At 32.8% G+C, this 27,442-nt stretch overlaps 3 protein-coding genes across 4 annotated transcripts; all 3 read right to left on the minus strand.

The window, feature by feature from the left end:
- On the minus strand, positions 959–3,611 carry LOC18601848 (HMG-Y-related protein A). Its single transcript, XM_007032931.2, has 3 exons — positions 3,328–3,611; positions 2,228–2,710; positions 959–1,658 (listed from the first exon to the last, which is right to left on the minus strand). Exons 1-3 carry the CDS (start codon positions 3,376–3,378, stop codon positions 1,620–1,622), a joined length of 573 nt encoding a protein of 190 aa, XP_007032993.2. The 5' UTR covers positions 3,379–3,611; the 3' UTR covers positions 959–1,619.
- LOC18601849 (myosin-binding protein 2) lies at positions 10,191–14,748 on the minus strand. The gene is made up of 4 exons (XM_018119539.1): positions 12,798–14,748; positions 12,472–12,675; positions 10,932–12,370; positions 10,191–10,809 (listed from the first exon to the last, which is right to left on the minus strand). The coding sequence occupies exons 1-3, from the start codon at positions 14,113–14,115 to the stop codon at positions 10,965–10,967; spliced, it is 2,928 nt and encodes a 975-aa protein (XP_017975028.1). The 5' UTR covers positions 14,116–14,748; the 3' UTR covers positions 10,191–10,809; positions 10,932–10,964.
- Positions 15,853–21,944, minus strand: LOC18601850. Of its 2 annotated transcripts, XM_018119540.1 has the most exons (13): positions 21,729–21,944; positions 20,853–21,216; positions 20,038–20,190; positions 19,547–19,620; positions 19,348–19,424; positions 19,175–19,246; positions 18,187–18,255; positions 17,933–17,979; positions 17,668–17,785; positions 17,511–17,579; positions 17,310–17,413; positions 16,482–16,557; positions 15,853–16,379 (listed from the first exon to the last, which is right to left on the minus strand). In XM_018119540.1, the coding sequence occupies exons 2-13, from the start codon at positions 21,152–21,154 to the stop codon at positions 16,194–16,196; spliced, it is 1,347 nt and encodes a 448-aa protein (XP_017975029.1). In that variant the 5' UTR covers positions 21,155–21,216; positions 21,729–21,944; the 3' UTR covers positions 15,853–16,193. The 2 variants fall into 2 exon arrangements, with proteins under 2 accessions (XP_017975029.1, XP_017975030.1); XM_018119541.1 differs by lacking the exon at positions 20,038–20,190.

The raw sequence follows: 27,442 nt of genomic DNA on the forward strand, positions 1-27,442 counted from the left end.
TTTAATTAATTATAATATCAATATCAATATAGGTATAAAAAAATAAATATTTATTATAATAAAAAAAATAATATGAAATGTACAATTCAAATTTCAAGGATCAAAAATGTTATAACACGACTCGTATTTATGCTTACGTGTGGCGTCACGCTTGTCAATGTGTCACGTGTGGACATGGACCCCAGCTGTTTCGTGCCGTGTCTGTCTGAGTGGGCTTGAGATCCCCACCCAGCCCAGCACGACATAGACTTGTCTTGAGTGGGGACGGACGACTCAACCCATTCGACACTTTAATGACAGTGCCATGTTCAAGGAATTGGTTTTATGAGAAAAATTATACAGTTTACAAATATAGTAATTTAAATAATTTGGATAGAACAGTATTTATTTTTTAAAAATATTTCGGACCATTTAACATAACTGACCTATCCTATTTTCATATAATAAAGACTCAAATATGCTGATTTGAACTTGTTCTCATGCAACTGCAAATGTATAGGGCCAAGTTTTTATGTCCAAGCTTGAAGTTGGGCTGTTCAGTAGGGAAAAGTGTCCAAATCTATTCTAATATTTGACAGGTTTCCAAGCAAATACATTTTTCTTTCCGAATAAGCAAATTCCGAGAATAAATATATTATTTGTTTAAACAAAAGAAGATGGAAAGGAAGATCAAAGGCTGGAAGCAGACATCACCATCTTATCCAGGTTGTTGGAACGTTAATTATGGTGAAAGGAATCTTAAAATCTAGAATAATCCAAAGCCTCTTCTCTTTGCCTATGAAAGTTCTTGAGAAACCTCGTACTTAGGATCCCGTTGTCAGTTATGATTAAAAGTGAGGAATCCCCAAACTCAAGTACATGTCGCTTAACTGAATCGCTTTCAAACTTACAGTTACCACCACCAGATGAAGATGCTCAACGCCCAAGTTTGACGACAGAATAACAGAAACATGGGAGACACAGACAAAAGGCATACGTTGAAAATTCTGCAACTCTGTTGTAATACAGTTGAGTTATTCTATTTTGTACAAGTAAGAATATTGGTGACTTGTAATAACAGGAGGAAAATGTTTGCTCCCACTTCCAATGATATAAATTGATTTCAATTTTCTTGTAATTCACATTGCTTTGCCATACTCTAATTAAGAGACCACTCGCACTCCCTCCCCCACCCCGGTCTGCCGAAGTGACCCACATGAAGGAAAGGGCTCCCTCACAAATCACCAATCCAAGGGTGGGCCAAGAGGACTTCTGACAAAGACCAATACACACACACCAGGATCAGAAATCAAGACCAGCCATCCGCTTTCTCGGGGATTTGTCAAGGGAAGATCCCGTACAAGGTTTCCAAAGGCATTGGATATTAGAGCAAACATGGTCACCATAGTCATCAAACAACAATCATCTCAAACTTGTCTGATCCCCTTTTTCCAAATCTTCAAGCTGGGTAAACTGTGTGTCACATCTCACATCAACCACAGTTTCACCGAAGACCAAGAATAAGACCTAACAAACACCCCCCGAATCTTCCATGTTGAATAACTTGAATTAGCACTGACCAAATAGCATCCCGAAACCAATGTCAAGCAACAGAACCACCCAATTAACATTAGTAATAACTAAAATTCACTCTCCACCTTTCCAAGACCAGTGTTAGCCTGTCAGGATATTTCAAACAATAAAAGCAAGGGATTACTATTCACTTTGCAGTGATTAAACTTCCGCAATTGTCAAACTCAAATTCCACCATTTTGACTCGTTTTGAAACTTGTTGCTTGTCTAATAATTTCAGACAGTCTTCTTAACTTCAAAACAGCTAGACATGATTCCAAGCATAGTAACAGTTTGGGTGAATAGTAAACCATATTTTAGGCCAGAAAACACCTGGCGCAGTAGCACCACTTTCCAATATTCAAGAACACTAACAGCACAAACAAACTCAACAGGATTTGTAAAACACATCAAAGAAAATAACAGAAATCATCATTAGCATTAGTCATCCTCTACAAAAAACTTAAAACTAAAAATAAAGATAAAAAATTCAAAGCCTCAACAACAACTACATCGATAAATTCTACAAGAACACTTACATAAACACAATTATCAAACTAACAAACACCGTGCAACTTCTACAGACAAAACAAAGTAAACAGTAAGCAACACTACAAGTTACATGAAAAATTTAAAAAAAAAAACCATTAAAATCCTCTTAATGTTCAACACTCACTTCAGTCAAAGCCGAAGCCTTCACCTTAGGAGGACGCCCCCTAGGCCTTACCGCGGCCACCATTGTAGTTGTGGAACTCCCACCGATTCCCCCTGCTGGCCGCGCCATCTTCCTTGGCCTTCCACGTGGTTTCCCAGTCCCAGAAGCCACCTTAGGCTTGGGGGACTTAGGGGGAGCATTGGGGTCCTTAGGAGGGCGGCCTCTGGGCCTTGCAGGGCTTAAAACCACGCCCGGCGGCAATGGATCCTTGGATTTCGGAGGCCTCCCACGGCCACGCCTTGGTGGGGCATTGGGGTCTGCTTTCATGTAATTGTTTTTCCAAAAAATGAGCTCTCCAGTTTCTTTCATTCTATTAAGATGGTGAGAAAGGAGGGTGGTATGACCAGCAGGCAAATCGCCATACTGCGATTCAATGTATTTGGATATTGAAGTCTTGTTTGAGCCATTCTTGTCGTTCAATGCTTCAATGGCATTAACAATCATCTGCATGATAAAAATATAGATGAATTATTTAGATTTCAAGCAATTTTAAGATGCAAAGCTCAAATTTTATGCTTAAAAAGAGCAAAAATGGAAAATTTAAAAGAATTAAGATAAGATAAAGTAATGTCAAATTGCAAAAGAAAAAAATTCCTTACTTTGGTGTTTCACAGAAACACTGTGAATTTAAAAAGAGAAATTCGATGGAAAAATAAATTTTCCTGGCAACTCCGAAAAAAAAAACCCATCTCCTTTTTCAGAAAAAATAAAAAACTACAACACAAAAATCAGAATAAAATCAGTAACAGATGAAGGAATTTAGGCAAAGAAACTCAATTGAAGATAGGAAAAAAAAATTTTAAATGACAGTTTTAAACCAAAAAAAAATTATTGTAATCTTAAATCAGTAAAAAAACGAACAAACAAAAATTAAAATTAGATCAAAATCCAACAAATTTGGGGCTTAATGAAAATGGGTTTCGTTTTAATTCCATAAAAAAAAAGTAAAATTTTCTCCAAAAACAAAAAATTTCCTATACTATAAAATAAAATTAACGATCAATTTTGTTCATGGTTAAAAGTAAAAAAATAAAAAATATTGTGAGAGACAGTAGATGTACCTGTGGGTAAGAAGGAAGTGAAGGAGGCTTATTGACCTCTTCAGTAGCCATTAATTTTGCACACACACACACCGAAAAAAAAAAAAGAAAGAGAACACTTACAAAGAAAGAAGATAAAATTTAAAAAGAAGAAAAGATAATTTCTTCAAGAAAGTTCAACTTCAAAGTGAGTTCCCACAAACACCTCTCTCTCTTCCTCTTTGGTTTTCAAATTTTTTCCATAGACAAACCAAGAACCCAAAGCCAAAACACCTTTAGCTACTGTTTGATGATCAGTTGCAAAAAAAAAATAAAATAATAATGATATTAACAATCTTTTTATTTTTGGATGAAATGGGCGGCAAAGATTTGTTCAGTGGATGATGATCAGACGGTTTAGAAAAGTGATTCATGCGGATTGATGACGTGGCGGAATTAAACTTGGAGGGAAATGACTGGATTATCCATTGTCTCTAGAGTCGTCCCGCATTTTCCAAGTTGTCTAATATTTTAATTATCTTTGGAGAAAAGAAAAAATGTGGTCCCTCTTTTCAAAGAATCTATGAAATAAAAAAATTTTAAAATATGCCTTTGTAATGTTTTAATGCCAGGTCTTTTTTGTTTTAATAATTTTTACTTTTTGTATTTTAAATCTTTGAAACATTGATGTACCAAGTTTTATTTTTATTTTTATCATATTTAATTAAATTTTTTTATTTCTATTTTAAAATAAATAAATTTTATAATTAATGATTAATTAATCATTATTAATAAAAATAACAAAATATATTAATTTGTAATAGTGAAAAGTGAGATTACCACGCGTCCACCTCATCATATTATGTTACTATCTATTTTAACAAGTCAATATGTCATGTCTATTGTCATGTATTATAAAATAACAAGTATTAAATCAATTATTAGTGATAAAATTTATTTAATTTAAAATAAAAATTTAATTAAACAAATAACAAAATAATAATTTATTTATATTTTCATTAATAATTTGAGATTTTTTTTATATTAGGTCTTAAAAAAAGTGTCGATAACTATGTGATATAGAATGTAATAATTTTTATTTATTTATTATATTTATAAGTACATTTGAATTTTTTTTTTATAGATGCACGTTTCAATTTTTTGACTTATAAATTAGGGTGTGAAAAAAAAAAATTTGTTAGCCTATTAGTAACATCAAGTTGATAACTAACAATAGGTTAATTCATTGTCCGTTTCAAAATAAATTATTTTGAGCTCGAATTTTATGAAAGATATATTTTAAACAATTTATTTTGTTTTTGGGTTTTTAAAATAAAAAAGAATCGATTTGAGCCTTCAAAATCTTTTATAAGAATCGAATGTGTGTACATAGTAATTAGCATATATTTACTTATGTTATTAGTGGTTGGAACTCCTAAGAAAACATAGGTATTCATAATAAGAATGCATAATTTTCGTGTATTGTCCTCAAAGGTTTGGTTGGGATAAAGAAGGGTTAGAACCCAATTTGAATAAAGAAATACATGCAATTATTATTGAGTCAAAAATATTATTATTTATAAAAATGTATAATTTTTTTATTAAAATAAAAAAGAATTAGAATTTAACTTTTTGAATAAAAAAATATATGCAATTATTATTGAAATGCCAAAAATTTTTATTTTGGTTTACTATAAGTTTAATTAATGAGATATCCATGAATCTTACCAACCGTATTTATCCCATTGCCTAAGTTAAAACTAGTGAGACAAAATTTAGGTGCGACAGTTTGGATTACTAAAGCACACTTTGTATTAGTAGTGTTTTTTTGGCTCACTCTTCTTGGTTTGGATTTCTTGATTGGTTGCAAGTTGGTGCGCATGCATGGTTTTCTTCCTTGTTGAGATTTTCTTGGTTAATTAATTGATCTTGCTTTGGGGATTTTGCTATATTAGGATTTAAATTAGGTCTATAGTCTAAATCTTCTTTATGTTTCCCCTAGCCTTTTATCAACATTCATTGCATGCTCGATAACTCCAATTCTTTTCCTTTGATTTATAGCCTCCCACTTAGCTATACTCTCTATCCTAATGGGGTTGAATTATTTATTTTATTCTATTTTTTGAAAATGAAATTCATTGATTAGCTTGTTTGATGTGGTTGACCTAATATTACTTCTCTTTTCTCTTTCTCATGTTTGGATTCTAGATTGAGTTCTAATAGAATTGAACATGAAGAATTTACTCTTAATTATACAAAATGACCTAGGTTACGTGTATGCAACTCAATCCAACTCAAATGAATTAATATTAAAATTAAGGTCAATGACCCGAAATCAAATAACTAGAAATTTAAGTAACTCAAATTCAAATCAATTCTAAGTTTAAGACTCAAAATTGAATAACTCGAAATCTAAGTAACTCAAATTCAAATCAATTCTAAGTTTAAGACTCAAAATTGAATAACTCGAAATCTAAGTAACTCAAATTCAAATCAATTCTAAGTCCAAAAATCAACCCCACATGTGATGTTAACCTAAACCAAGGGTAGAGTTAGACCATTTTCAAAAGGGGGTCAAACAAAAAGCGACATTAAACCATTAAAGAGAATTTTATATATAATTTAATTATCACTCATTTAAAAAATTAAATAAAATTTAAAAGACACATACAAAAAAAATGCATATTAACAATAATGATGGTATCATTTATATACATGACTCAATAAAACTATAAAAAGAGCCTCTCTCACTTTTTGAGCACAAGAGTGGAAGAGAAAATAACTTTTCAAACTCAAATGAATTACCTCTTTACTTTATGTGTTCTAATTCTTCTTTTATTTTCTATTTATCTCTTAAATTGCTAATTAACATATTATGTTATTGGATTGAACTATTAAGATATAATATGTTATAATAAACTATTACGTTGGACTGTTAAGATATAATATGTTATGATAGGTTTAGATTTATATTAAAACTTAATAGGTTTAGATTAGTAGACTCATTTTTTATTTTTTTTAAAATTTGATAAGCTTAATATATTAGTTTAGAATTTATTTGTTGGGTTTAACTAGTAATATACTAACCATAATGACTCTAATTTTATACGGTTTGGATAATAAAACTAATTATTTTAAAAAAGTTATTTTGAGAGATATTAAAACTATATATAATAAATAAAATTGCATTGAAAGAAATACAATTATTTTATTTTATCAATTTATATGTATGTTCTTGTTACTTAAAGTTTACAATATACATACTATAATGCATTAGTTATTCTGAATAAAAAATAATATATTGAAAAAATTCTAAGTAACAATGTAACATTGCAACTTATATTTGAGATTATATAATCATTTATTTATTTTAAAGATTAGAATAAAAAAAATAAAATCTATATAACAAAGAAAGGAAAACATAACAAGTAGAAGATAGAATCCACATATGACATAATGAAAAAGAAAGAGAAAAATATGATTGATGGTTCGTAAAAATTTGTGAAAGAAAATCTATAGAGATTTAAAATATATGAATAAATAGAATAGAATTAAATAATAAAAATAATAATTATATAAATTGAAANAATATGATTGATGGTTCGTAAAAATTTGTGAAAGAAAATCTATAGAGATTTAGAATATATGAATAAATAGAATAGAAATAAATAAATAAAAATAATAATTATATAAATTGAAAGAAAAATTTAAAAAAATTTAAAATTGAGTTAAGTATATGAAATTATTTTGTTATTTTTTATTTATATTAATTATTAACTAAAAAATTATTTTGAAGGGGTCATAAAGCAAATTTATAAAAAATTTTAAAAAAATTATATAGTATATAAACAATATTTAAAATTTTGGTGGGGCCATGGCCCCCATCCTATAAGGAGGCTCCGGCCCTAACCTAAACATCACCTTAAAGTTAAGCTAAGCATCATTTTAATTCTTTTCTCATTTTGAATTTAAAACTGTCGGACTTTATGGGATAATAATATTTTTATCTTGGTAAATTAAAGATAATAATTATTATATGATATTTTAAAGTTATCGTACAACCTAATAGAAGGGGTTCTATACAACGGCTTGAGGTCTTTCATAAAAAATATTCGTACAGTTACATAGCTAGAAAAATAAATTTGAAAACCAAATTCTTCTTGAAAAATGTAAAAATATGGTACAAGTTTGATTATTCCATAAATTTTTTTAGTCCGTGTATTTTTCCTACATAAATATAGTAAACACAAAGCATATTATTATAAATAATGATTTAACTTTGTCTCAATCTAATTTAATTTTAAAGTCAGAAACCTGAATACGTATCTTAAAATTCAAATATTAACTTAAAACAATTTAGATGTGAACCAAGAATAATCGAAATATAAAATTACCAAAACCTAAAATTACCCAACTATAAGCCTCGACTTCTTTATGATTAAAATGAAAAAGATTCCAAACAACATATTAAATAAAATTTTCCAGAGTTTATCTCCAACTAAACAGTATAAAAGCAATGGTAGAAGTATTCGGAGAAAGAAGAGAAATTGGTTGCAAATTATTTTCATATGTTTTTCAAATAACTTTATAAATTGTTCATATAAACATAAATTTTTGAACAAAAATAACTGGTTGAACAAATATAATTGTTTGAAAAAAAATAAAACAGTTTAACAAATATAACTATTCATAAGACTTTCTTCTTTGCATTTTTTCACTGTGAGATTGTGTTGGACACTATTATTATTGAAAAATGTCCAATTATCTCCACCATTTTAAAAATAATTCAAAATTTTCTTGTAAATCAATTGTAAATGAAAATGCTTTATTAATGAACCTTCACTTAGTAAATACATGTGGAAGTCATCGAAATTGCATGATAAACTATTCCTCGAAACAATTATTTCATCTGATTAACCGAACACAGTAACGGATTTAAGATTTTTTATGAAAAGTGATTAAAGAGTAATCAAACAAGGTTATGGATTAGGTTAATGATTTGATTCGAAGCAAAAAAAAAAATCACTTTTGAAATAAAATTAAATTATAATATAAAATTTTATTAGTAATTTAAATATAAGTTTTTAATTCACTAATATAAATAGACAGAAGAAAAATTAACATTAAATTTTCACATTAAACATCGTAATAAATATAAAACGGAAAGAAAAAGTAACATTAGATTTTCATATTAGGTATCATAAGTTGTGCTCGATGTGTTTTCATAATATCAAATTCATTTATGATTTAGTACAGTTATAAAGAAAAAAAGAGAAAAAAAGAAAAAGAAGGAAAAAAAGAGAAAAAAAAAAAGAAGGAAATTTAGTATACTTATAAAAGAAAAAGAAAAAAGAAGGAAAAAAGAGAAAAAAGAAAAGAAAAAAAGGACTTATAAAAGAGAAAAAAAAGAATAAAAAAGGACAAGAAAAATAATTACAAAATTTGGGCAAACCTTTGCAGGTTAACTTAAGTTTCTTATCATTACTACAAATTTAGTTTATTTAAAGGTGACAAAGTTAGATATTTTGAATTTTATACACATAAAAATAAAAAAAAAATTAAAAACTTAGAGGTAGCACCCGCACATCCCTCTCGCTTCGCCTGTGACCAAATGCATTTCATACAATGACGGTATCCAGTGATATTTTTATAATCATACATCATCATTATCTTTTCATAAATGTTATTTTTGCCGAGTTCATGATCTCCTAGAACTGGCCATTCGTTTACACTCATAAATAGATCTCATCAAGAATGCTCCCATAATTGAAACATTTTAACAAATTTATGTCGTAAGTTATGAAAAGCATATATATTACTCATCCATTCCTCACCATTACGGGTAGTTAGCACTATCACTCGTCTAGTTGTTGGCTTGGAAAGTGGACTTGTAGACACATACTCCAGAGGCCTTACTTGTTCTACTCAGCCAATTATATGAATGATGCTGTTGGCAGAAATGGAGCCGCTTATGAAGAACATTTTGGGCTATGTTCGGAGAAGCAGAGATTTCCAATCCCCTGAAAGGCGTAAGCACTATTCTATTGTTTTGAGTCTCCTAATTGGATGATGTAATCACCTGAAACAGTAAGCTATATATGGTGTGGATGTCTAATACAAAATCATAAGGAAAAAAGGGATCGTCTGCGCTTTAAGATGTGTTCTATATATTACCCTCTGATTCCTGCAGAGTGTAGACTGAAGAAGATAAAAGACGATGGGAGACGAGGAAGAAACACAGCTGTCCTGAAAAGTGGAGGCAATTCCAAGATAACCTATCCTTCACCTTTTGTTTTTTGACCACTCCATCCTTCACCTCTCCCATTTCACTTTTCTCTTTCTGGCTGGTTGCATGTAAAAATACGACCAGGGTTTTAGGGTTGAAAACATTTTGTTTCAAGGAAAGTCTGTCTGCTGATTAGATGACACCGAGTTCACTGCTTGTTGCTGGACGATGTCAGCTCAGAACAGATGGGATTTAGGGATCGAACTTATTCAACAACGTAAACGGTTGATTAATATAATATTTTCTAAAACAATGAATTGAATATATTATATATACATATATATTATAATATATATATATATATCTCTATATATATAATATATATACTGTTTATTAGNTATATATATATATATATATATATATATATATATATATATATATATATATATATATGTTTTACAATCTTCAGTCTTGAAGTTCTATTCATTGTTTGTGTAGTTAGGAGTCAGATACAGCTTGCTGATAAGGCAGCTTTATTTGGCAGAGGAAATTTCCTCGGAAGCTATAACCAAGAATAATCTCTGTTGAATTTACAAGTAATTGCATATGTAAGTCCTGCTATTTAATTAGAATGAGATTGCCTTAACATGATATTTTAACTGAGGGGGGACCGAAAGAAGAAAGAAGAACATCAGTGACAACTCCTCACACAACTATACAAGTTAACAGCACATGGATCAAGTTTGTATTCCAAAAACCTCATAATATGTATAACATTACTTGGTGCAAACAGTAGGAGAAAAGAAAAAAAAAAAAAGGATAAAGCCTCCTTCTCTATCCTTTCAATTCCTTCCTCCAAACCTTATGGAGGAAAGAGTAAAGGAGAAAACTAGTATTACGGATGAAAAGAAAAAGGAAAACAAGTTACTAGGTTCTCAACTGACTTACCCTACATGACCAAACCAGGTAGACAGTACGCTCTCCTTCCTCTTCTACCTTTTCTTGTAATAAGGCAGTTGAGGAGGAGATCCTGCAAAATTTGGGGCTTTACATCATTCTTGTAAAGCCCAAAAGAAAACTCAAGTAGTGAGGGGTAGACTTTAGTTTTTAAGTCTGCCTGCCACGCACCAATTCAAGAAAGCCAGATAAGGAACCTCCCCATCCATCTGAAGATATTCCCATCTTTGCAGGGAAAAAATTGGAGTCCAGGAGCTTCTAGTCCGATATGCTCAACACGAAATGAAGTGTTCGACCACTTGAATCTGCAGAGTACTCCTGCCGACTCTTGGAAATGCATTCTGCACTTATCAAACAAATTAATCTTAAATCAATATTTGGAGCAATTGGAGTGACAGGAAAGTCCTGATGTCTAGTTTCAATGAAGAAAATTCAACATATATGAAAAGAAATATAGAATTACCAGGTGATTCCATTTGTATATGGCAACCTAAAATCACCGTTGTGGATCATCGCTCATATTTCTTGTTCGGAGTTCCACAGCCCTCAGATCTCGGAGATGTTGCAAGATTGCTTGGAAAAGATCCATCCCTTTGTCTCCTTTCTTTATGGAGCCCATGCAATTCTTTAGAAACTCCTTGTCTTCTTCAAGAGCTTGTAGCCTCTCATAAGCATGATCCACCTCTTCTACAATTTCATATTTCTTGCTATCCAAGCCAAAATTTGAACCTGGATACTTCTGCATTTCAACTGGTTCACATTCTCCTTGTTTTTGGCACATCAATACTTCTTCTGTTTCATTATCTGTTGCATCCAGGAAAGGAAGGAGACTCTTTGCCATGGAAGCCATTGTTTTGCCCTCCGGAGAAGTTGTATCGTTTGAAAATCCACTTGAAACCCCATTGTCTTCTTTACTGCTCAGAATATTATTCTCATCAAACCCATTAAGGGAATGCTGAATCGATTTCAAGTCTTCCATGAATTGATCATCCCCCATAGTTAGTAACTTATCTTCCAATGCCTTAAGCTGATCTAGGATGGACAGTCTCTCTTCCTCAAATTCTGTCAATGATTCATCAAGGGCACTCATATGGTTTACACAATCTAGTGCCATTTCCTCCAAATTAAGAACTGCATCAGCAGGAGTATTCTCACTACTGCTTTCTTGATGACCACAGAAGCTGCTATCTTCATCCTTTGCTTCACGATTAAGGTCAATTGATAGCTCGTCACTATCCTCCACATAGCTGCAGGCAGCAGAAGATTTCCTACTTTGCACACTTCCATCTTTGCTTCTCCTCATTATTCTCATATTTTCTTTTGCCTCGTAGTCCAAAACCTTCTTGCGATAAACTTCTAATTCTTTCTCCAGTTCTTCTTTTTCCTTCTCTCTTTTGATCATAAGCTCATTTAAAAGTTGTAGGGCTTCCTGGTCATATTCGGATTGTTCTTCCATCATCCTCTGGTATTGTAATGCTTCCATCTGCATTGCTGCCTTCTCCTCTTGAAGCCGGGTTATCATAGCCATTGTTTGATTAGCAGCAATTGCAGAGGCACTCCTCTCTTCCTCAAGTTCTGCATATAAAGCACTTAATGCCTTTCTTTCAGCTTTTAGGGATGTTTTCAGCCTCTCAATGGTTTGAATTGGATCACCACTTTCTATCTCACTTACTACACTCCCATCTAAAGACTCCTCGTGAACCGATTCCCTTTTTTCAAAGAGTAGCAATTTCTTATGCAAGTAATGCATACCTTCAAGTGAAGTTGGAGTGTCAGGAAATTTTTCCTCCTCTGCTTCATTAGGATCCAAATGTATGGATAAAGCTGTGTTTATCCCTTCCTGATTCTCATCACTTGAAATCATTTTATTCTCCATTGTGCTCTTCTCATTCTGGTTTGCACCTAGTAAAACCAAAATGGCTTCAGAAGCTACATACTGTAATATTCAACCCTTCATAATATTGAATGCTTGACCAAAGTAGTGAAGATAAGTATAGGCTTACCAACATTATTAGTGCTGTCTGATTCAGGAGCATTAACCTCTTTAGCTTCACTGTTTTTGGTGGAAGAACTATCTTCCTGAAAGCTTCGCAAAGAAGGGACTGATTCTTCAATTTGAGGCAGATCCGACTCTTGAGTTCTTAACAATGTCTCAGGTTTTGGTTGCTCAACCAACAGATTAAGATCAGTCTTCTCTTGGTGCTGAGCTGCTTATATTCAATACATTTAAAATTGAGAGTGATATGGAGTATGGTAAGTAGTAAGTAATAAAATATGGTTAAACAAATAAACTATAACAGAATTTTCATTGTGTTACAGTTTTCCATACCTGGAGGATTATCTGGCTCTTTGCTGGATGATGCTTCTGTCTTGTTGCCATCTATAGCTCCATGCAGAGTAACAACCTGTTCAAATGCCTCATCAACCAAATCTTCTTTTCCTTTATCAGCATCTATAATGGATGGATTCTCAATGTCACTATCACCTAGCTCCGGACTTTCAACTTTTCTTGGACAGGTATCCTCTGCACCCTCATCAATAGCATGTAATGCTGTCTCTTCAATCGGAGAATCGCTAGTTTCATTTTCATTAACTTCCTTCCCCAGATCTTGCTTTTCCGAACAGTGGTTTGCAGATGTTGATAGATCAATTAACTCAACAGAAAATAAGCGGTCAGAAACACATTTCTGAGGATGCAGATTGATGAACTCTAGCAGATCATCTTCTGCAAAATAAGGTTCAACAATATTGTCATGTGAAGATTGATGAATTTCACTTGGAGCACTGAAATGCTGCTCCATAACGTTCATGGTTCCCGGTTTCTCATCTTCATGTACATCTTTTTCGTGGCAGGTATCTTGCAACTTTAATTCAGACCCTGAACACTCCTCTTCAGGTGCTTCTCCGAACCCAAAACTTTCAACATCGGAAAGCATATGCTGATCAGCTGTAGCTTCTTCACTGTTTTCGTTGTAATCTTCCTCGGTGTTCAGTTTGATCTCAATCATATCCTCGCCTTCTTGACTTTCTTGGCTATCAGGTTTGCTTGGCTCTTTGTACTGGTCACTTTCACTGCCACCCGCTTCTATTGCTTCTATGATCAAACTTCCTTTCTGTGCATAATCCAAAGCACCCCAAGTAGGTTTGAACAAGAAATAAGGAGGATGAAGTTTGCTGCCAAAGCTCCCCTTGCAGCAAGAACAAGGAAGAACAATTTCACCATCATCAAGTTTGTGATCAGTACTCACCCATGAAATGAAAGCAATCCTCGTCATTCCAATGGATTTATTATCACTAGGAGTTGGCCGAGAAGCCAAGCATTCCTCACACATAAGATGTGATTCTGCTAGTTTTCCATGACGTGAGCAGTAACTCAATTTGGAAATCTCAGTGGCATGTTTGTCACAAACAAGATCCCTATGACAGTTTGCGTCGTTGCCAGGCTCTAAGACATGATCAACTCTAGTGCACCAGGGACAAGGTGGTTTAAGGCCAAAATAGTTGGCAAACTTTGTGATCAAGTAAGTGAACAAGGAGTTGAGTAGAAGGAGAATGATAAGGGTCCATTCAAGTAGTGCATAGACTAGGATGACAGTGATTTTGCTGGTGTTTTTATGCAAAAACGTTGCAAATTTGTTGGAAGCCATGGATGTTGCTATTGTCTTCTTGCTATTTACAGGGACAGAGAAAATCCGATGGGAACAATGAAATGTTTGGCGAAGATATGAGTTTTTTTTTTGTTTGACAAAACAACAGAAACAAGGCTGTAGCAAGAGAAGCAGAGAGGTTTCTTAGATAGTCAGTTTTTTACTTTTCTTTTACAGTACATATTTAACATTTTGTATTGAGCCTGTTGATTCAATAATACGCCATCTGCCATGTAAGGTGCTGACATGTCCTTTAGTGAGAGCAAGACATCCTAAAATCTCTTTGATATTTGATATGGATCATGCATCTTTATCCAATCCAAGGAATGGGAAGTATTCAGACATTTTCATATCACTAAATAAACACAACACGACAGAATATACTCTGGAAAAGGTGCATAGCTCCGCTCTATGTTCCTCAATTACTAACAAGTAACGTAACCACACTCCCTAATAGTCTCATGACAAAACTAGTTGGGCAATTCCGTGTGTAAGTCAGATCTAAACAGTTGAAAGGATTTAGCATGTGAATGAACCAAAATGGAGTTTGGGGTCCACTTCCATTGATTTGGGCTACATCACGCGCAAAGCATGGGCCCACCATCATCCCATGTGATTTTGGTGGTCAGCCATTTTGCTGTATAATGTAGTGGTGACCCACATGCAAATGCACTGTTCCTATTTGCCAGACAGACGCTCTCCAGGATTACTGAGTTTTATAAGTAAATGTGATTAATTCACATAAAAACAGTATAAATATATATATATATATATACACACACATAGAAAGAAAATCATCCTTGAAAAAGAGTAGAGACATAAGAAATGTTTGGCATTGGTTGGATTGTTGAATAAGATATAAATAAAGATTTTAATTTTTAAAAGATGATAAACAAATGTTGTAAAGCTGGTAGCATTGTGATGAGTTATATTTGTAAAGAAACTTGGGATTCTATGTTTATGATTAAAGTGAAAGGGGAAGGGAATGATGATGGAACATTAGGTGTCAAACAGTGGCAGACATTATGGAAAGGGCCAGAGGGAAGAAAAAGTTGAGCGAGAAAAAGAGAAGGGAATGGACCAAATTAGGGGGGACTTTGATGGGGACTTGAGAACCTTTTCATAAGCGAAGCTGTAGTAAATGTGGTTGGATCATTGTCCCTCTCTTGCTTTTCCTTGCTGGTTTCAGCTTTCCTTGTTCTGTTTTTCTTTGAAAAGTTCATTCCTGCATTTGATAATCATTATGCATTTGTTAATTGATGGATTTAAGGGAAAGCTTACCAAACTAACACCTCAATTAAGAGACAGATAGATTAGGAAAAAAGGAAAAGCTGACCAGATTCCATGCCAAAAGTAGTTGCTTGTCAAAGAAAAATTACTGAACAGGTATGTGGGGTTGGGGGGAGGGGGGGATGGGTTTGTGTCTGGCCATGATTTGTTGAACTTAATTGTTTGTGGGCCAAAATGGTGACCAATATGTAAAAATGTGATATGGAGCCACCATTAAAATTGGTCCATTTTGATACTAATGTTGAATCCAATTTCAATCTGACTTGCAGCTCTGAATTGTGGGTCGTTGCTTCACACAAGTTAACTTGGGGTTTGCTTTACAATTTGGAACCTTGTGGACATCCCTTGTGTACTGCTTACTTTATCTTCCATGGCTACCATATTTGTTTTAGCATTGCCCCAGAAGGAGGACATCTCCAAGAACACAAGGAAAATTATAAGAGGAAATAAAACACGTGAATAAGACTTCATTAATTAAGAAAAGAACTGGCTGATCTTACATAAGCTTCACACCACGAGGGTTGAAATCACAGCTAAATAATTCTATTATGTTGAGCCAGCTGAGTATAAATTATGCAGCTGAGAGAATTGAGGGTTTTGGGTAGAGAATTCGGATTCAAAGAGTGCACGATGTGCATATGCTTGTATATCTTATGAAACAAGCAACTAGAAAGATGTTAAGAGGAAGCAATGAGATCTTAATGGATAGATGAACTTATCACTTCTCGTGATAGTAGAATTATCCTACATCTATTTAAACCTATGTGTAGATATCTACAGTATAATTCTTAAATTAGGTCTTGGTTTTTATCTGCATCATCTTTGTCACCTTCTCCATCTGTTTCCTCTACTGGCTTCAGATTCATCATGAACCTCCAGCTATCGCCTTCTGCAATTTCCCATTGTTTCTTTAGTTCATAGATTGCTTTGGATGCTGCCACAGCTACAGCTGGGTTGCTGTCTTCTGCTAGTCTCTGCAAGGATAAATCAGAAACGTTTAAGTTGCCACCGTTATGGAAAGAAAAAATGTTACCTATCATCATTTGTATGAGGGTTAGAAATAAGCAAGTTAGTACCTGTAATGCTCCCATGCCTGCATTTCCGAGGGTCCACATGGATGGAGCTGCTGCCAGTGCATTAGCCAATGCTTGTCTGCACCAGAGGAACAAAGAGGATGAATGAGTAACTCAACGATCTGGAATCATGTGTCAATATAGACATTAATCAGCAAGGCTAAGAGTTTCTTCCTTTTCTTTATAGCTCAGGGGACGAGAATTGGACATCCCTATCTAGAGGAGAGATATGGTTACTGATTAGGGTATGCCTCAACCACAGGAAGGGGTTAAATTTATTATTTTCTAAATCTATATATAAGCTCTATATATGAAATCTAGAGCCAAACACTTGGATGTGCAACAGAAATAGAAAGAGATATATTACGTAACAGGACGGACGGAATCGAACATTCGAGGACGTCATCTATCAAGAAATAGTCAGAACAAACCACATGGCCAGAACACAACTGACAAGTGACAATCTCTACACAAATATGTGAGCTGATGCCCTAAATGAGAATTAGAATCACGAAATAGTGCAAAACAATTTCATATTATTCATCCTAAGTAGTGCAAGTCTGCAATTGAGATATAATCCAGCAAGATAAAAACTATATTGATTTCTGGATAAATTTGGATGAATGTTCTAAGGCAACATTTCTAAAAGCTTGAAAGGGTTGGGTATTTATAAAAAAATTAGATTTCCAGTCAGATTCCTTCTTTTAGGAAGACATGGCTAAGCGTTCCTATATTGAAAACAGACACCAACACTTTATTCATGAAGGTGATTAACTCTAGTGAGTTACAATTCTAAATGAAAAATGTACATGCTATTGTTAGAAAGCTTACCTCGTACGGACATCTGGAGAACTCGAACACTCTGCCAGCAATGAAACACTGCTTTTACCATCCATTGCATCAAGATCTATAAGAGTTGTGATTAACAACTCGAGCTGCTCCAGAAAGGAAAGAGCAAGTAAATAAACAAATATTGAAACTACTGTTAAATCAAATGTTCATCAGATAAGGAATATAAGTAGTCATTCAGACCTCTTCAGGATCTGTGTAGTCAATTCCATCAGCTTCAGAGAGTGCAGATGCTATACTCCAGTAAGCTTCCTGTATGTCATCATAAAATGATCTAGATGTTATGCTTCCTGATGCAACTGATCAAGGAAACAACAATGAAATAGCAATCAGAAAGGACCTGAATAGCATTAATGCGGTCAGTAGAGACTTCACCATTAAAGAAATCAAGGGTCTTCCCATTTTTCTCAAGCATTATGTCATTAGCTGATAGTGAACCTTTTTCCCACTGCAGTGGACTGGATAAGACACAACATACACATGCACACACAAGGTTAAAATTTTAAGGCTTGAACACATAATAATCTAAAACATTTAGAGAGGATAACAAAGTATTAAAACAAAAAACTGGGGGAAACTTGTCCATATATATTAAAGGAACTTACAACTTGTACACCTTGCTCACCATCATGTCATGAATATTTTTCATAAACTGCAATAGCGGAAAAAAAAAAAACATAAATTCCATGGAGGCATAGACATTTAGGCATTATTCTTAAACTTTGTGGCACATAAGGTTTATATATATATAAAGAGCTAAGTGCATTATCCAACACCATGAATTGCATCTTTGATACATACATTATTCTACCACAACATAATCAGCATGATAGGCAAAATATATAATTGACCCTCTCACCTCCAAAGCCATGAGGGCATCCTCCATTGCACGCTGCTTAGCACGGAAGTCAGCACGGCGCAGATCAGCCTGGAAGAGAGCCAAAAGGCTACATCAGGGTTTACTACCTCCTACATTGTTTTACTAAACTACTAGTACACTATGTTTTCAGACACAATTCTAATCACTTTCGCAGATCGTTTAATTTCTACCTTCCAGCACCACCCCCCCAAACCAAAAAAAAAAAAAAAAATCAAAATCAAAAAGAAATTTCCCTAAAGATTTAACCAGACTTTAATTGTTGTTCATCTTTACAGTTTTTTTCCACCCTAATCACTAGTTTTTGTTCAGGATATTCCATGAAAATAATGTCTCATTTCCAACAGATTCCCCTTTATGCAGCCCATTAAATAATCTCCTCTGCACCTTTCTGCCATCAGCTGTAACTGTAAAGGCAACTAACATTATTGAGTAAATTTTTCTTTTTCTGCATTCAGTGAATCCTTCTAAAGGACTTAGGTAGTCTTGACTATGCTTTAAATTCAACATCCCACATATTCTAACGTGATTCTCTTAACATCAGCAATTTTTTGTATTCAATAAGCTATCATCAAGAATTATGTATCAAAATTCAAAGCTAGTACAGGTAGATTGAATCAGTTAGTAATTAGTAGCAAAGCTATGGCCAAAGGAACATGATAACAAAAAAGTGCATCAGAAACATGTGGAAACTTAGAAGAATCCTTGTGCAACTTTCTAGAAGTTACACTTACACCAGGTTGTAATTACATTATGAAGGTTAAACAAGATTCAAATAATAGTACTACTCAAAACTTCCACTAGAGGGAAAAAAGCCAACTTTTCCTTTTTTCTCTAGAAGATTTACTGCCTTGATCCAAATTTCAGTAAATAAAAATCAGATGACGTGAATACTGAATATAAACCTAGTAATAAGCTAACAACAAGGAAAGAGATTCAAGAAAGTAAAAAGATGAGTGACAAAAAGTACCTCCAAGGCGCCATCACTCCAATGTTTATCAGCAGCACTTTTCAATCTAGATTGTGCCTTGTCTTTTAAGATCTGCAAATGGATGCAAGGTTCATTACAACATTACATCCATGATACCTGCACTATATGTCTTAATTCCAAAGAAAATGAAAATACTATCTAAATACACATACAGTGGCAATATGATGAAGACGTTCAGCCTTTTTCTTCACATCTCGGTCAATTTTTTCAGTGTCTTCCCTTGCCCTAGCTGCGTTGGGCACATCACAGTTAAAATTTTACACACTGCTTGATTGCAGCATTGTTTCCCATAGTAACAGATATGAAGAGCTTTCAGATAATATTTATGAAACAACTGCATTAAGAGATTACCATCAAGTTTAAGAAATCCTGACCCAAGAATAGCGACATCCTGACGTACACGGGCATCCAACCTCATTATGCCACTGAAGAAAACAGGAAAAATGCAAAACAATAAACATGTGTACAGCCAGCTTAATTAATAACAATGCCATCAGATATATCAATAACGATATTCAACAAGCTGTGAATAACTGTAAGAATCATCAGGAGAAAAAGCTGTGAAAAACCAATTATTTGAACAAACTGAACAGAGCCACTACAGTTTTCACAAAATGAAGATTACTTTTGAACATTAAATTCTAATTTCCATAAGCTACAATGTTTAAGTTCAGAGGTTTTGCAGAGTTTGTATTAGCACCAGAGTTGCACAAAATCTAATGAATTTGTGCTAAAATAGCACATGTCAACACTAACGTCACACTGAACATTAGAATTATGCTGATAATAACTGAGATCAAGGCAAGCTATTTTGACTGACTCAGGCCGATGCTGAATATTACCGAGAAAGCAGAATAATGTCATTACGGGCCCTTTCATTCACAAACTTTGCATCATTGCATACAAATCTACAAGCTTCTGCCAAGCCTAGACTTGAGTGTATAGTTCTTCCAGGCATGGCTGAATGACCAACTTCCTCCTCTCCAATCTGTGCACTGACACACAACAGTGTGCATACAATAAAAAACAAGGATAGCATTGAATAAGCTTCAGGATGCATCCATATCAGTAAGTATGAAAATGAAATATCATTTAGCTAATTACATCTAGTGCCTAATTTATACCTGACCAAGGCAAATTACTGGAAAGAAAAAAAAAGAAAAAGAAACTCAACAAGTATATGATGAGATGGAACTATACGATAAAGAACTCAGAATGGTACCAACCTTGACCTGGTAGGTGTAGAAATAAGGTATGCTTGAGATAAAAGATTAGTTGCTGAGGAAAATGAATATTTCCAAAGAAACACATTATTGCACAAATAATTTCTAATAGGAAAATTGACAGAACAGCATTCACTTAGGTTCAGGATTGGTCGACATCAAGAAGTATGAAAGTGAAATACCACTTAGCTAATCACAATTACTGCCTACTTAATACCTGACAAGGCAAATCACTATAAAAAAACTCAACAAAACTATATGATGATGAAAGGGGAAAGCGAATAACGTTTCCTGTAAATGAAATCAGAGATACAACAGAAGATTTTAAAAGGCCCAATGACTAAATAGTTGAATTAAGTAGTTGCAGCTGCCACAGGTTAAAGTTTATTAAGTATTGATAAATAAGATATTAAAGCAACAAAAGATAATCTTACCCAGATGCATCAGAGCAATCCGCATAAGGTTTAACAGATTCTGTTGCTTCAGAATTTTGAGTTCTTGTTGACAAGCATATCATGGAAGATCCCCGTGAGACTGTGAAACCACCTGTTTTTCCATATATGCTTCCCAAACTTTCATTTGGAAAGCTCAATTTTGCCATCAAAGGCTGTGCATTTCTCAGTCTTGGATGCACAAACCCTTGACTTGTAGGATAGATTTTACCCTGTGGCCTAGTGTTACCAACTCTATTAGTCACCACAGAGCCACCTGGAACCTTGCTTGCAGTAAATGCCATTGGAAGAATCAAGATAGCAATGAAAAGGTACCAGCCAGCATCGCCCTTTCAACAGCTCAAAGCTATGGCAAACACAATATCTAAATTAGGTTTCAAGAATTTATCTTTAAATGCTCAACTTGAGAATTAAGATACAATTCAACCATTTAATAAGAATCATTGCCAAATTAACTTTAACTGGATTATTAGAAACAAAAAGGAACTATCAAAATAAAATGGCAAATGTCCCAACACTTCAAGAGAAAGGAAGACCAATCTTGAATGGATCAATCAATAGATCAATCAGAACCATTCTGATTCCATAATAATTCAATTTCAAATATTGTCATCATTGCTGGCAGTGAAGAACACACCAAAATAACAGTAACACTTTTTGTTATAATTAGAACATACTCAAAAGTAAAAACTTGAAAAACTCACTGCAAAATGAACTTTCGTAACATCAAACAGCAACTAAAAGGAAAAAACAATAAAAACCCATTAAGGAAAAATGTGTTACACAGCCATAAATGCATTTAAAGTACACTTAAACAATCAAAGGAAGAAGGAAAGAAAGACAATGAGTTTAACTAACCTGTCGAAAGCAAACCGACGTTCTCGACCTGGAAAGATTGAAGCAAAGAGAAAAACAGTTGCAGCAAAACTGGTTTTAATGAAAGAAAGAAAGAGAGAGAGAGAGTTGAGAAATAGCCAAGAGAATTGGGAAGTGAAACGGCAACCACAAGCAAAGCTTGTGGCCCCAGAAGAGCCAACGACTGCAACTACTGAGGGAGCTGTGGGATTTTCCAGGGAAAACAAATGCAATGGTCTTTCTCTGACAATTATCATGCATTGGCCAGATGTTATGGATATGAGTTGCCACATCAAACTGTGGGACCCGCACTGCAGGACATACTAACCTTTTGTTTTCGTTTAACTTTTGGTTCAGACGGAAACATGCCAATCCACTTTAGATAAACATGGAAAGCTTTGTGTTTCTCTAGCGGCCCGGTGTTCGTCTGCACCAAATGTTTGTGAAATTTGATGCAATTTAGAGTGGGTAACACCTTTTGTCCGGAGATAATTCAAGTGCAATTCATGTTTGCGTCCCATGTCTCTCCTTTACATAAAATTTCGGGATTTGAATCAATATACTGTATCTTAATTCCCTAATCCAGACCTTGATATATCATACCTCATAAGATTGTGGATTATATATATATATATATATATATATATATATATATATATATTATGCAATTAGTGTTACAAAACCTAAAAACGAATTTGATATTAACTGATACTAATTACAATCATAGATAATGTTGTCTTCCATTTACATTTCGAGCAATTTCTTCTGCACATAGCTCTTTGTATTGAGCAAAGGCAGCGACTGGAGTAATGTTATGTTGTTAAGATCAGATCAGGTCAATCAACCAAAGAAAAGTAGAAGGAAGGAGGAAAATATCTCATTACTATTGCAAGATATGAAGTTCAGTGTGTCTTGTTTGATTTCATGGATTGAAAAAGAAAAGGACTCTACTATAATAAAACAAGAAGATAAAAAGGAGGGGAAAGAAAATATCGTATCATCAATAGAACTTCCATGGAAGACATATCAGTTTTGAACCTTTCTTTCTAACATAAGTAACCGGTTTTCATTCAACTAGGTTATTCACTACAATGTTTTAATAATGGAGTTCCTAAAATGTTACTCTTTCTGTTTCATACATATTGTCTTAAGAGTTGGTCAAACTTTTTCAACTTTTAACCTAATTTATTTTAAATATTAATTAAATTTGAAGAGGATAGGTTATTTATTTATTAACATAAGTTTTTGAGAGTATCTATTTAGGTCACCCAACTCAAAAAACTCACGTTTTTGTCACCAATATTTATAAAAGTTAATGTTTAGCCACCCCATCATAGACCTGACAATTCGTGTTAACGTGTCGTAAACATGTCAGACACGATTACGATACGAAACACGTTAAAACTAAATACGAACATGACACGTTTAATATTCGTATCTTAAATTTAAAACACGTACACGTACACGTTTAATACACGTGTAACACGACACGACATGATTAACACGTTTATTAAACGTGTCAATATACGACACGACACGATTAATAACACATTTAACACGATTAACACGTTTAATACGATTAAATAAAAATATTTACAATTAAATATAATTTTATTATTTAAATTTAAAATCTATAATTATAAAAATAATTATAATAAAACAAAAATAATAATAACATCAAATAATCACCAAAAGTTAAAAATTAGGGTTAAGCATGTATAATTACATTTTACCCTTTATAAAATTAAAAAAACTTATTAAAATAATTATTTAAAATTATTTATATAAGGTTAAAATAGTTTTTAACTATTAATTTTTAATAGATTAATAAATGTGTCACGTATGTATGTTTAAATACAATAACACGATTAAGTAAAAGTATTTAAATGTGTTTGTCGTGTTAGACACGAAACACGTTAAGACTAAACTCAAAATTTGTTTAACCCGTGTCTTCTCGTGTGATGTTAATGTATCGTATTCAAAATTGTCAAGTCTACTCCATCATTAGCTTCAACGGCTATTTCATGTGAGTTTTTAGTCAGCTGGCTATGGTTACATGGTATGTCTAGGAAAAATATCACATGGTAAATGATGATATGGACATGCCATGCCATGTGGTCAAGGTCACTTTTATAGAGTTAATGTATACCTCGTAACAAATTGGTTGGGTATAGAGATATATTCTTCTTATTTAAACATTACATCTATTAATAAAGATTTTCTTTTTTTTATATATTTATATAAAATTGTTATTATTTACTATTAAGATAACTAGAGAATAAATATTATTTACAAAAGGAATTACAAATTATTATAATTATGAGATCTTTATTGTACTAAAGTATTATTTCTAAATATAGTCCTAGTCGAAACTTTATAAAGACCGAATCTTGATAAAACCGAGAGACCTATACATAATTATATTCCTCACTTATGAAACCAATAATTGATCTTATTGTTAAAGTATGGGATACTTAAACCAATATATGGGTGCTTGTTAAATGACTAAGTTCAATGAACAATAATTGATCTTATTGTTAAAGTATGGGATACTTAAACCAATATATGGGATACTTAAACGATTCAGTGAACATGACCTATCTTGAGAATTCCATTTAGTATCTCACTTAAATTTTTATGAAATCAAATTCTCATATTAAAGTTGTGTAAGTGATCCTAAAACTTAAGATTATCAGGTTGTCTTATATATAGAGTGCTATAATTTGATATCGTTTTATGTAATCCTACCCAAGGATGTACAATAGGAGGGATATTGGTTATAACATGAAATTAACAAATGAAGATAGATGAATGATCTCCTTAGAATTCATCAGCTTAAGTGGTATCAAGGGGAATATTCTTTTACTTCTTAACATGTATTAACTCAAAGAAGTCCTTAGCTAAGACAAAAAAAAAAAAAAAGATTTGAAAATTGAGTTTTTTGAATTTCAAAGTTAATGACTAGCTTCAAGAGCTAGCATGGTAAAGACATATATAGAGTAACATTAAAAACCATGATATATTCTTGTCAAGATACTATTTTTTTTAACAACTATCAAGATACTAGTTGATGAAATGATTGAATTACATGGTAAAAACGTGCACTAAAGATTTTAGTCCAACGATACTAGATCCTCTTAACATTTAGGTAATCTTGACACAATAGTAGATGTTAATCTTGAACTATAAATGTGAATTAATCAATTTGAAATTAATGATGAATGCAAAGGAATTTGATTCATCTAATCTTGTTTGGATTTAGATTATAATTCATATTTATTGGCTAATATGTTAAGAATCTAATGGGCCACACACACGTACTAAGAAAGACAATGGGAGTAAGTTAGACTTAATTAAAAGGAGTTCGGAACTTCAAGGATCCAATTGAAAGATTTCAATTAGATTTGGTAAATTTTATGAATAGCATAAAGATTATGAAAATCCTAGAAAGGTTAAGATTAATGTAATTGCCTATAAATAAGAGTCTCTAGGCTTGATATTATACATATAAAAATAAGAAAAAGAGCTTTGAAAAATATTGAGTGAAACTCAAGAGCATCCCTTAAATAGCATTAGGTTTCAGCCTAGACTCCCAAACTCTTTAGAAATTATCTCACTTGCTATTTGTGTGGATCACCATTGGAGGTTGGACAATTGGACTACTTGTGGTTTGCGATAACCCTTGCTTTTGGTGCTTGGTAGTTATGGCAATCAAACATATGGCTATATCATTGTGATAACTCCTAATTGATAAATTTGGTTATCTAAGTAATTCAATTTATCATGATTTGCTAAGTCACTCAACATTATAGTATGCAGAATAAATCTTAGTCTAGGAAATTATGAATTTCAGGATTTAATAGAGAGTGCTATTATTTTTAACAAAGTAGTGAGAGTAATGAACTAAGATTAAATACCTTGTGTTGAGTAGGTATAATGCATAAATAAATTATGCATGTTCAACTTTATATATTTAGGTTGATAGAACAAATGAGTAACAACACATCATTGTGAAGTATGCTTGATGCTAATAAGCTCATTGGGCCAAACTTTTTGAACTAGTATAGAAACTTGAGACTCGTTCTCAAGGTAGAAAAGAAATTCTATGTTCTTGAGAATGTAATACCACTAATCCCTACTAAGGATGCAAGTGATGAAGTAAGGGAAGCCAACTAAACTCATCAAGATTATGATGATCTAGTCACATCTGTGATATTGGCTAGCATGACTTTTGAGCTTTAAAAGCGACACAAGAATATAAATGTCAAAAGTATGATTTTGTACCTTAGAGAGCACAATTGTACAAATAGGCATAAAACTTTGAGGAATTGTTGCTATTCAAGATGATAGAGGTAGTTTTAACAAGTTACATAGCTTGAAAATGGTCAACTAATTGAAGAAGCTTGGACAATTGAGCTTTATGATGGATCATGAACTAAGTATTGATTTGGTATTGTAGTCTTTATTAGAAAAATATTCAACATTCATGATGAACTTACACATGAATAGGTTGGAAGCCACTATGCCAAAATTGTCAAACGTGTTGGACATTGTCAAGAAATCCATAAAGAAAGAAAAGAGTGCTTTGTTGCTTGTTTCATCTTCTAAGACAAAGAATAAGTCAATGAAGAAGAAGAAAAGAAAAAAGGTAAAGGACCAAGCTGCCAAGCCAAATACGGTTACTAGGGGCTTTAAGAAGGGCATTTTGTTAGGAATTTGAGAATATGGTGCCTTGGAAAGCAAGTATATTCTCATATTTAATTTCAATTAATGAAAGTACATTTTGATAATAAGATGAAGAGTTTGTTTTAAGTAAGCATTCATTATCTAATTATTAAGGTACAGTGATTCCATTGAGATATTAAAATACACTTGTATGAACGTCATACATAGGAGACATGTATTTTAATTGAATCTAAAAATTGTTCATAGCCATATAATAAAGCTGATCACTTTATTGTGTTAAGGTTATAATGTATAGATTACTTCCAACGAAATGAATGTGATTCACTTCAAGGGAATGATGAGTCCCAAATCATCGGAATGGTTGACTTCGAGTAATGACACTATAACATGAATTGGAATCATTTGAGAATCAAATTTAAGTTTAACCGTTACTTAAATCTTGATCTCACACTTATGCACTTGCTTATAGTAAAACTGAAATCTTGATGGATAGTAGACTCGTGTTTTATCTCCGTATAATCTTTGATATACCATGGGTATTGATCATCATAAAGCGTTGATCCAGACTTCGATGTTGGGATTATAATCGAGATGAACATTTGGGAAGATATATCCAAATAGTGGAGTTCATATCGTTAACATCACTATTAGTGATTTTAGGAAAATTGGTGATTAATATAGGCTCAGTGGATTGATGAATTAGCTACTCATCACATTTGGATACTCAAAAGATTAGATCTAGAGTATTGAATCACTAATTGGATGAAATTTGAGACTAGAGGATAAAATTGACATAAAAGGTAAAACGGTAATTTCACCTTTTGTCATTGGATGGTTATGAGGGTTCACAATATAAGGTTTGTAATTGGACAACTAATAATTAATATCAAGTATTGAATCATTTCTTGTAATTATAGTTAATCCAATAGTGCAACCATGAATTTATGGTGGAGTGATTTCATAGTTAATAAGTTTGAATTATCTTAATGAGATTAAGAATAATTCTAAGTTTATTAAAGCTCCAAATATCT

Source organism: Theobroma cacao, chromosome 4 (genome assembly GCF_000208745.1).
Source record: "Theobroma cacao cultivar B97-61/B2 chromosome 4, Criollo_cocoa_genome_V2, whole genome shotgun sequence".
Taxonomy (NCBI): domain Eukaryota; kingdom Viridiplantae; phylum Streptophyta; class Magnoliopsida; order Malvales; family Malvaceae; genus Theobroma; species Theobroma cacao.